The sequence below is a fragment of the Choristoneura fumiferana genome, chromosome 24 (assembly GCF_025370935.1).
Source record: "Choristoneura fumiferana chromosome 24, NRCan_CFum_1, whole genome shotgun sequence".
Lineage (NCBI taxonomy): Eukaryota > Metazoa > Arthropoda > Insecta > Lepidoptera > Tortricidae > Choristoneura > Choristoneura fumiferana.
In genome coordinates, this window is record NC_133495.1 from 9209196 (window position 1) to 9219699 (window position 10504).

The following is a 10504-nucleotide window of genomic DNA, read 5'->3' on the forward strand; positions in this document are numbered from 1 at the left end:
AATAACCTAAACAAATTTTTTCTTCATCAACATCAGCTTATAGCAGTCCATATCAGTTAATCGCGATTGCACCCTATCCTCGGCTCGACGCATCCAGCTTCTACCAGCAACCTTTCGCAGATCGTTATTCACACCTCAATCCAATGTTTAATTAAAAACAAAACACTGTATATAAACTAACTTACGCGTTGTGTTTGCCTTTGTTGTTTCAGACTTATTCGATCCATCCTGGAGGTATTCCCGTGAGCCCAGAGAGCAGTTCGTCTGCTGCAGCTTCGCCTCAAATATGCTATCGATTAGTCCTGAAGCAGTAACAGTATAGAAGCGTTACAGACGGAGTACATTCTAACTAGAATGTATGTAACTGCCAACTGCTGACTGCCCGTACATTTTCCATTCCAATTTTTGCTTGAAAAATACACGAGAACTGCGAGTGAATGGGCAGCTGGCAATTGTAGTAAAGTTGTAGTAGAGTTGAAATGCGTGTCTGTAGTGGCCCTAAAGTATTTATAGGTCATACTGCAATACAGCGATCTTTTCTTTTCTTATTTCTCATCATCATCGTCATATCAGCCGTAGGACTGTTTTTCATAGGCCTCCCATAGATCTCCGGTTGCTTAAGTTGCAATTTTTCTGACACTCGCGATCACAATCAAATGACAGTTTTTGTATGCGAAATCTGTCATTTGATTGCAATCGCCAGCGTCAGAAACGTTAGGTCTTCCATACTGTCAACCAATTTGATTCTTAGGCCAGTTACAGAACCTTGTCATTGTGACATTTTACGTCGTCCAATGAGCATAGATAAAGACAAACCAAAATTATTTACAAAGGCAAGGTTGTATAGTGGCCTAGGAACCTTATTGGTTGACTTTACATCTCGTTCGTGGTCATCCTACGCTGCGCTTGCCGATCCATGCTCTCCATTCAGAAACTTTTCGGCCCCAACGGCCATCCGTTCTCCAAGTTCTTACCAACTCAATGATGGTCTTTCCAAAATAAGTCCTGGTAGACTCAAAAACAGACATGTGAAGAACCCTCTGCGGCCAATTTAAAAATAAACCTTAGTTAGGCTTTTTGAGAAGGACAGAAAAGTAAGGTTGTTGTTGAAACTCACCCTTGCCTTCGACAACTTCAAGCATGGACACTGCTGTCTTCTGCTTTTTAGCAATCCGCGTCGCCTGGAACTCTGAACCCATCATATCGGAATCATCAAAAGTTTCTTTCGTCGCCACAATTTCCTCGTCCTTGGAATCAATAAGTTAAGGCTTATCTTTGTAGCATCCCATTAGGGCCTTCACACTTTGAAGCACTCGATACCCCGGCAATTTTTATGGAAATATTTTGATCGCGTTAACTTAGAATTTTGTTTTTGGGTCGATCTACTTTTTCTTGTACCTCGTTGCCATGGTTACGTCCCCTGGACAACTCTTTAAAACCACGAGTTTCTATATGTTTTCAGTGGTTAAAATTCATCGATTATAATTTTTTGTCATAGTTAATTGCTCATTATTTTATAGACTATCTCCTAAGCATATTAGTCGCATATATATATTATCAAAGCAGTTTTTTTAAAAAACTCTGTCACTGTTGTCTCTTGGACAACGGAACAGATAACAAACAAAAAAACAAGAAAAAGTTGATTTAGCCTTTTATCACTGCTAAATGGGTAGGGGTAGATGACATGGTTACTTTTGTAGAAGTAATTTCGAGTGAAGGTGGTCTTCATCTTTTGTTAAATAGCTGGTTAAGTCCATTTTTTTCTGCACGAAACAGTTCCCGACTGTATAACCTACGAGATCAATTTGCACGACAGTTACGGTTTTTGCCTATTTTTTATTTATTTGCAAATCAAAGCTGAAATAACTGTTATAGAACAGAAAACTATTTTTAGGCTGCGTTTCCACCAGAGATGTGCGAAGTTGCATTGCGAGGAATATGTTCAGCAGTTGTAGTGGAAACAGCTCAGGGGAGCGAGGATAAGAGAGAGAGAGAGAGAGTACTAGCGTCTGACTTTTGTCGCGATACGCGCTAGTATCGCCCTGCCTACTTACTGCATAGAACCATTTCGGAAAGAGCCAGATACATAAATTTTTCAAGAGATCACTATTAATTACATTTTCGACCCAATTATTTTTTTTCCGACACTAATCTTGTCGCGACATTTTTCAAACAATTGCAGATTTTTGTAAGTAACCGTTTTTTTCTATTTTGTAATTTAATAGATCTTTTATTTGAATACATCCATCCTATGAAGTTCATCCTATTAAACCGTGAAGAATAAGTAAATTTTTGGTGACGCAGAGACAATTTTTAACGCAGGAGACGCCCAAACGTCGGTAAAATAGTTGATTGCCCAATTCCATTTTCGACCATTATTTTTTCTTCGCTATACATTTGGCTGTACATCCATATTTCCTAAACACATATTGGCAAATCAGCAGTTTGTACATAGTTCTGCTGCGGAACACGTTTTTTTGTTTTTTGTAGGCATAAAAGATCTTTTATTACACAATCATCGTTTTATCCAATATTCTCACGAATTCAGAATGCACGCGTGTAAAATCATTTCAATCAACCCAATATACCGAACACTAAGTCCAGAAACATATGGCTAAACGGGAATCCAAGAAATCCATTGGGAATTTATTCATCATCATCATCATCATATCAGCTGTAGGACGTGGGTCGTGAACTGTTGGACATAGGTCTCCCCTTAGACCTATAGAGTCTAGTTGTTTCGGTTAGAAGCGGCCATCATGAGTGGAGGGAGGGAGGGAGTACCAATAGGCGCCACGCTTGGCAAGTTTGGTGAACTCAGTTTAAAGGTTGCCAAGGAAACGTTGCTGCCCATCTTCTGACTTCTTCTATTATCCCTCAGCCGGTTTCTACACCGCCCACGAGAGAGAAGGAGACGACATTCTAAAACCGTTGCCCCACGGTCGGAAAATTTATAAAACTCCAGAAATTTCTAAAATCAAAAATACTAACCGGTAGAACAAGCATGTGGTGCAAATCAGTCCTGTTCTTAATGAAGTCCCAAAAAGCACAGCATTTTTTCTGCACTACATCGTTATCTATATCGTCTTTGGAGTAAAGTCCAGAACCAGATGCTGGGCGACCAGGGCATCACCTAATTTGCTCTCGCCGAAGACAGACGAGTTTGTCTCGTGGAAAGCAGTACTCAGAATCCGATTCGGATTCTGTCTGATAATAATGCTGAAGTGGCTCATGGTCATCGCCATATTCAAATAACTTACTTTTAAAATACGTTGCGTTTTAAGAATAAATGTAATAAAATTGCGTTAAGCGTTGAAACTCAAAACGTTGATTGACGTGTTAAATGACAACTATAGACCATCTATAGATCCGTGGCAAAGAGTATATAAACACTAACGTCGTATGTCAATTGGATTATTTTTGGCTTCACTTAAAAAAAATAGCTACTTATCATCGACAATCAGATCTATCACATAAGGATATTGTAGACTTTTCGTCGTATCCTACGATAAGAGCCACTTTCACCATAGGGCTTTTAGTTTTTATTGTAAAATTGAATTCTACACGTCAAGATACATGTTAACTTAAAATTATAATTTTAATATTTTTTATTAAATAGTAAAAAAATAATTTTAAAAAGCCACAATTACGTATATCTCACTTCTAACGCGGAGTAAAGCCAGAAATACGCTGCTGTCCTTATTCGCCGTGCAAAAAGGAGCGACGCGGGCGCGAGGAGGGGGCGCAAGCGCCGTTTCTGCGGTACTCGGCGGACAGCGCCGGAAGAGTGGCGTGCATTCGTAATGGTTATTTAATTTGTAAGATCGTCTTTTTTTCATTAATTGACAATGAAAACAATAAAACGAATCGTCGAGGACTTACACTAGTGAAAATAGTTACAAAGGATGGCGCTGGACAAAAGAAGTAAACACCAAGTAAATATAGCGAAATTTATTTATAAAGTTTTTTCATTATTCAGATTCTATTTATTACTTATTTTAGGTTTACTTTTGTATTATATATATTTTTAGGTTACTTATTTATATATTTACATAGTTTAATGAAGAAATTCACACAATTTAATGAAGTGGTTAATATTACCTAGAATAAAGCCCGAACGGCTACTGCGGTCTTCTATCGCGTAATAGCTCAATTTTATTTGTATAGGAAATGTGTGGCCACAATTTCGGTAGTGTCCTTTTTCTATGTACGAATTATGTTTTGTTGAATTATTGCTTAAATATTCGCTTTTTAAAGATATATTTGGGTGGTTTACTAACATTGCGGCTTCATAGAATGAACAAAATTGCTTTTTGATAACAATAATTATTTTGAAGGTGTGACTTTGCATGTCTGATTTTTGGGTTTTTATGGCACTTGAGGCCTTTTTCGCTGTATATTTTGGCATTATTATATCTATTTACCTTCTAATTTCTTGTCAGTCGGCCAATAGGCTAGAATATTATTCTCTTATGGTTTCTTATAAAATTCGGTATGGTTTCTGTGACTGTTTTATTATTAATAATGTTTTGCCTCTGCTATTAATTTCTAACTATTTACAGAAAAAATAAAACGAGAAGTCTCACGTAGAACCTGAAAAGAACAAGATCTAGATTATTTGTTTAACAATCGGGACCATATTTAGAGAGTGTAAGTTAAGAAAATAAAGATTACCAAGCATATTTTTTTAAGACATCGTTTCAGTATTTCTTATTATTTACAGACTGTCACCGACAACAACAGCGGGTTTGATGTTGAAACAAACCAAATTAATCGAAGATTTTTTTCAGAGCTACAGCACATAAAGAGAAGACAAATTGATGAAGACCGAATTTAATAAACGAAAAAAAATATTGGTGATATAATTTTGAAAACTTTCCAGGAGCAACACCGAAGTTTTGACAACTTGAAAACGTTTAACTTCCTGCTACTGCTGATTGTTTTCGCCTGATGACATCACCGAAGAAAACTGGCGAAAAATGTAGAATGTGCAATGATTAAAAGACAATTTGGAGTTTAGCTCAATTCCGTGTCAGAACGAAAATTTTATCCTTGTAGAAAAACAAAAGAAACCGATGAAGTTCTAGATGATAAATAGTTATGGCGAGAGAGAGAAATTATTCATAAGCTTTTTCTTCGACGATTGACATTATGCAAAAATAATTCAGTATGTATAGGTAGTAGCGAGAAGTTGAAGGTTTTCAAGTTTACAAAAACTTCGGTGTGACTCCGGAAAGTTTCCAAATTATATCACCATCATTTTTATTTTTTCGTTTAATTTGTACAATGATGGTACTGCTTTTTAATGCATCTGAGTTTTATTTAAAATTCAGTCTTCATCAATTTGTCTTCTATTTATGGTGTTGTAACTCTGACAAAAATCTGCGCTGCGATTAACTTGGTTTGCTTAAACATCAAGCCCGCTATTGTTGTCGGTAACAGTCTATAAATATTCAGTCAAAGTCAAAATATCTTTATTTCAATTTAGGCTATATTATAACAACACTTATGAATGTCAAAAAAAATATTTCACCACATTAAGAAACAATGAAACGTTGTCTTTAAAGAATGTAGTTAATCTTTATTTTCTTAACTTACACTGTCCAATATTTGGTCCCTATTACCAATTAATATACTTAGTTACGATTTTCGCGGCGACTAGAAAAACAATAACGACTTATATAATAAAGGCGAATAGAGGGACAAGGAGTGTAGTTACAAATATTGCAAGTAAGCACGGACCCTATAAAAGTGAATAAAGGACAAGTATCTTTGTATCAATCAAAAAATAAAATAAAAAAAAACCTCTGAAGATTTCATGACTTTTTTTACAACGTTACCTCATGAGAAAGGAGGTGTTGCTACTGCGGATGATACAGACGATGAGAAAGAATAAGGAAAGATCCCAATGAGTACTGAAGACTGAGTAAATGATAATGTGCAATTTATTTTTATATTAAAAGCGTAGAGAATATTTTGAGTTTCAGAAGTTAAATATTTATTTTGCTTCCTTAATGGGACTTGTTTTATTTTAGAGAATCACTGTGGCTACGTACCTACGCTTTATGATTTAAAAAATCTTAGAAAATAAAAAATAAAATATTTTTCTTATTTGCCACTTCTTTCTGTATTACAGAAAAATACTAAAATTAAAGAAATGTTGAAACGCAAATATTTAACAACTACAATTTGTCCTAATGGTAGTTGTGGCCTCGAATTTTTCCGACGATAAAGGCACAAATGTAGCTTATGGCCCTTTAAACTCATGTTTAGTCCGACGAAAAAGGATTTAAGGACAAATCTCTGTATAATGTATCATTAAGAAACATAAATTTTGTTTTAACAGAACCCTAGAACCCTAATACACATTATTTAATTGCAAAATTATCAATTCGCTACTTATATTTTGAAAGAAACACAAAAATGCTTCTCCTGAAAAGTGAGCATTTTGTAATTGGCTCTTATCGTAGGATCGACGTTTAAAGAAAATGGTTACCCTAACCCTGCCGTCGCTTTATGTTTTGAAATAATCATGAAGGTTTTTGTGGAAGAAATATAGAAAAATCAACGGAGCGAAGCCGCGGCAACAGCTAGTTTTATGATAAATACAAAGTATACAAATTTTAAAGTACTGAGGTAGGTAGAAGTTTTCTTACGATAGGCATATTCATGTCATCAATGAAAACAAGCATTTTCTTGCCAACGGGTGGTCCGAAAGTGTCTTTAGTGCGTTTCTCTACTACAGATTCCAAGTTTCGTTGCACATCATGGACGAGGTTCGAGATGAGAAATTCATTTGTTGGATAATCTATAAATAAAAATGTACAGGTAAATAAAATGTAAAGATGAAGACAAATAGCAAAAAGCCAACGGCACGCGGTGTTCCCAGGCGGTCACCCATCCAAGTACTGACCGCGCCCGACGTTGCTTAACTTCGGTGATCGGACGAGAACCGGTGTTTTCAACGTGGTATGGACGTTGGCAAACATATTTTTGAAAGTTGTCGACAGTTGCTAACGTGTCCATCTCTCTCATATATTAGAATTGGCAACTGCACAAACAAACACACAATACATATTTTTGTTTTTAATTCTGGAAGTTACTTACGAATTTATCAGCTGGCATCCCTCGGAGGTAATTGGTGATGATGGCAGTTTTAGAGGTTCCAGTATCGCCTACCAGCAATACTGGTCTCTCTACCTACATAAGATAGACGCCATTATTATAGCAGTACAAAACAAAAGATGATTTTTATTTTCAATATATAAATAAAAGTTCAACGATACATTATGTACTTTTCATAGGCAGCGAAAAGATTCCATCTAAGTAGGTTCGATTCAGATTTTACGGCATAATATTGACCTCCTGGTAAAATTTACCCCTTCCATGATCTTGATGAGCCAGGGTCATCCGTAACGTGTCCACGGTGGGCACCAGGACCGCAGAGAACCTCATGTCACGGTCGTGGACGTACTCCGGGACCAGCCACTCCCACGCCTCCCAGGTCTTTGTTTCCAGCTCCAGACAGTAGTCATAGAGGGTAGGCTTACCCATGGGGAAATGTTCTGGAGACGTTTGTTTACTGATTAAGGCGTATTGCCGCCAGATGTGCGAGGATGCGTTACGAGGAACGTGATTGTTATGAACAGGGCTCGAACTTTGCGTGCGGATGACGTCATATCGCATATAGGCCAGACCAGATACGACCAGACCACCAGACCACCACCACCACCACGACCAGACCACGACCAGATGGCCTAGTGGTTAGAGAACCTGACTACGAAGCTTGAGGTCCCGGGTTCGATCCCGTGTCGGGGCAGATATTTATTGTAGAATTTGTTCTCGGGTCTTGGGGGTGTTTAATATGTATTTAAGTATGTATCTATCTATATAATTATATTTATCCGTTGCTTAGTACCCATAACACAAGCTTTTCTAAGCTTACTTTGGACTAGTTAATTGGTGTGAATTGTACCGTGATATTTATTTATTTATTATATAGAATAATATGATTCACAACCTAGTCTTTTTCAAATTCAAATTCAACTTCAACTACAAATTCAAATATTTATATTTGCAATCGCAAAATTTATTTCGTAAATAATTACCACTTATCAACCTTTTTAATGAATCGATATCGCCACTTAAAATGCAGCATGAGCAGTCAAATGAGCAGCAGAACATAGTCTTTGACTGAGATTGTCTTTCTGATATTAACAACTAGCTTTTGCCCGCGGCTTCGTCCGCGTGGAATTCGGTTATCGCACGCTGTTCCCTCGGGAACTGTGCAGTTTTGCGGCATAAAAAGTAGTCTATGTCGCTCGGGTCCATAAACAATCTCTATGCCAAAAACCACGTCGATTCGTCGCTCCGTTTCGACGTGAAAGACGGACAAACATACTAACACATACACTTTCGCATTTATAATATTAGTATGGATAAATTGGCGTGATTGTTTAGCTGATTTATTATCACAATTATGTGTATGATTGCCAAAATTTTATCTTTAGAAGAATATTGTTACAAAAATCCTCTTGCTGCAATGGTGTATATTTCTTGCTGCGATCAAAATATGCTAAAAATTTGCAATGGAAGACATTTGATATAAATGTATTTTATAATTATAATACATCTACTTTTATTATAAACTAGCTGGTGCTCGCGGCTTCGCCACCGGTGTAGTTTTTTTTTAATTTTCTAAATCTTCTTTTATAAGAACCTTCTTCTGACAATACCAAACACAACAAAAAAAAAGAATTAGCGAAATCGGTCCAGCCGTTCACACGTGATGCTGTGACCAAGGGAAATAGGGATTAATTTTTATAACTATTAAGATAATCGTACCTTACGATAACAAGTTTCGTGAATCTTATTTTATTTACCACATCATTCTGTATGCAAAATGGCGTAATTTTTACATCATCTTACTCAAAGTTCGAGCCCTGGTTATGAATGAACCTATAGGAACGCGTCATTTACTCCGCTAGCTGCGCTGTTTGCGCTCCGTTGAGCTGTTTCCAATAAAGCTGCGCTGAGCAAAGATAGATAAATGAAGAGTTTCTATTTCCATGATACTTAGAAACATATTCCTTGCAACGCATCTTCTCCAATCTCTAGACAAAACGCAGCCTTATAGTAGAATAAAAGCGTAAGACATAATTGATTGAATCAGGCGTTGCGTTACTTTGCCAATTTGAAAAATGTTAGCTGTCGTGAAAAGACAATGTAATAAATAGTAATAATAATAATCTATAAAGTGGATTACTATTATTTTTTGAAAATTAGCATTAATTCATTACATAGATACACCAGATCATGCATGCCCCAATTTTATCGTGGACCGTCTTTAATTACAAAGGTGAAGCGCGTAAAAGTTCTTTAGTTTTTATTTAATTAACAAAAGAAAAAGTACGTTTCCCATATTTTTTGATAATCTGACTGAGGGACTAATAAAATTATGAAAAATAAAATTAATTAGAGTCCAAAATGCAAAAAGCCAACGGCACGCGGTGTTCCCAGGCGGTCACCCATCCAAGTACTGACCGCGCCCGACGTTGCTTAACTTCGGTGATCGGACGAGAACCGGTGTATTCAACGTGGTATGGACGTTGGCGACATACTAGACGAATTTTGTCTTCGGTTCGTGCAAGAACAGAATCCAACAACATACTATATATACTTACTAGTAGTAGCTTTTTTCTCAGGATTGTCTTCAACTAACATCATCGGACAAGCTTTCTTCACATAATTATCAAAGTCAAATCTTCCATTGTCGACTATAGATGCCCCGAGGCTGTTGTACATAGACTAAAATAGAGTTAACTATTAATGAACAAAATTTACACAATGGACTTCTATTCAGTGTATCTCTAGTTAAAATAATAACTCGTTTTAATTGAACAATCATTCAGTTAATGGAACGTCGAAATGAAAACAGTACATTATTTTGAATTTTAATTAATAATCTTGATAACAGTGCAATAAATAACACTAAAAGTAAAAACAAGTCATTGGAGGCGCCGGGTATCGATCCCGGTACCTCTCGCATGCTAAGCGAGCGCTCTACCATCTGAGCTACGCCCCCGATGAACGTCACGGTCCAATTTAGCAAAAACATTCACTATACAGCAATCAGCAGCAAAAGGAATACAGACAGCAGCAGAAATAGTTAAGTAACTTTGGTGCTTCTAATAATCTAAACACTGTCTTATTACCATGGCAGTATAGTTGTGTAAGTAGATCATTTTGAGCAGTGCTAAACTAATGAACTGTTTGGTTGGTACGTACCACCATAAACACACATTCAAACGACTGTTCTGTCGATTTCTTCTTCAGCGTCTTCCCTGTTGGGCATTAGGCCGCTTATCATGTTGCACAGTTGAACGACCTTGAACATTAATGATTTGATTTTAGTTAAAAAAATAATAATTTAAAATTTATGCATGTACGTTCAAAATATATTAATAACTAGCTTTTGCCCGCGGCTTTTGCCCGTTGATTTTTT

General features: G+C 36.6%; 2 protein-coding genes, 3 non-coding genes and 1 pseudogene across 5 annotated transcripts in view; 1 reads left to right on the forward strand and 5 right to left on the reverse strand.

Moving 5' to 3' along the window:
• Positions 1–3245, reverse strand: part of LOC141441948 (uncharacterized) — a 6950-nt pseudogene extending 3705 nt beyond the window's left edge.
• The window catches only part of LOC141441460 (orexin/Hypocretin receptor type 1-like), a 233215-nt gene that overhangs the window by 65753 nt on the left and 156958 nt on the right, over positions 1–10504 (forward strand). The gene's annotated exons all lie outside the window — the stretch shown is intronic.
• LOC141442025 (5S ribosomal RNA) lies at positions 6865–6983 on the reverse strand. Its single transcript, XR_012452870.1, has one exon. It is a non-coding gene; the product is annotated as a 5S ribosomal RNA (ribosomal RNA).
• Positions 7345–10369, reverse strand: LOC141441949 (dynein axonemal heavy chain 10-like). The gene is made up of 3 exons (XM_074106835.1): positions 10310–10369; positions 9684–9807; positions 7345–7565 (listed from the first exon to the last, which is right to left on the reverse strand). The coding sequence occupies exons 1-3, from the start codon at positions 10367–10369 to the stop codon at positions 7345–7347; spliced, it is 405 nt and encodes a 134-aa protein (XP_073962936.1).
• LOC141442029 (5S ribosomal RNA) lies at positions 9495–9613 on the reverse strand. Its single transcript, XR_012452874.1, has one exon. It is a non-coding gene; the product is annotated as a 5S ribosomal RNA (ribosomal RNA).
• TRNAA-AGC (transfer RNA alanine (anticodon AGC)) lies at positions 10012–10084 on the reverse strand. The gene has a single exon. It is a non-coding gene; the product is annotated as a tRNA-Ala (tRNA).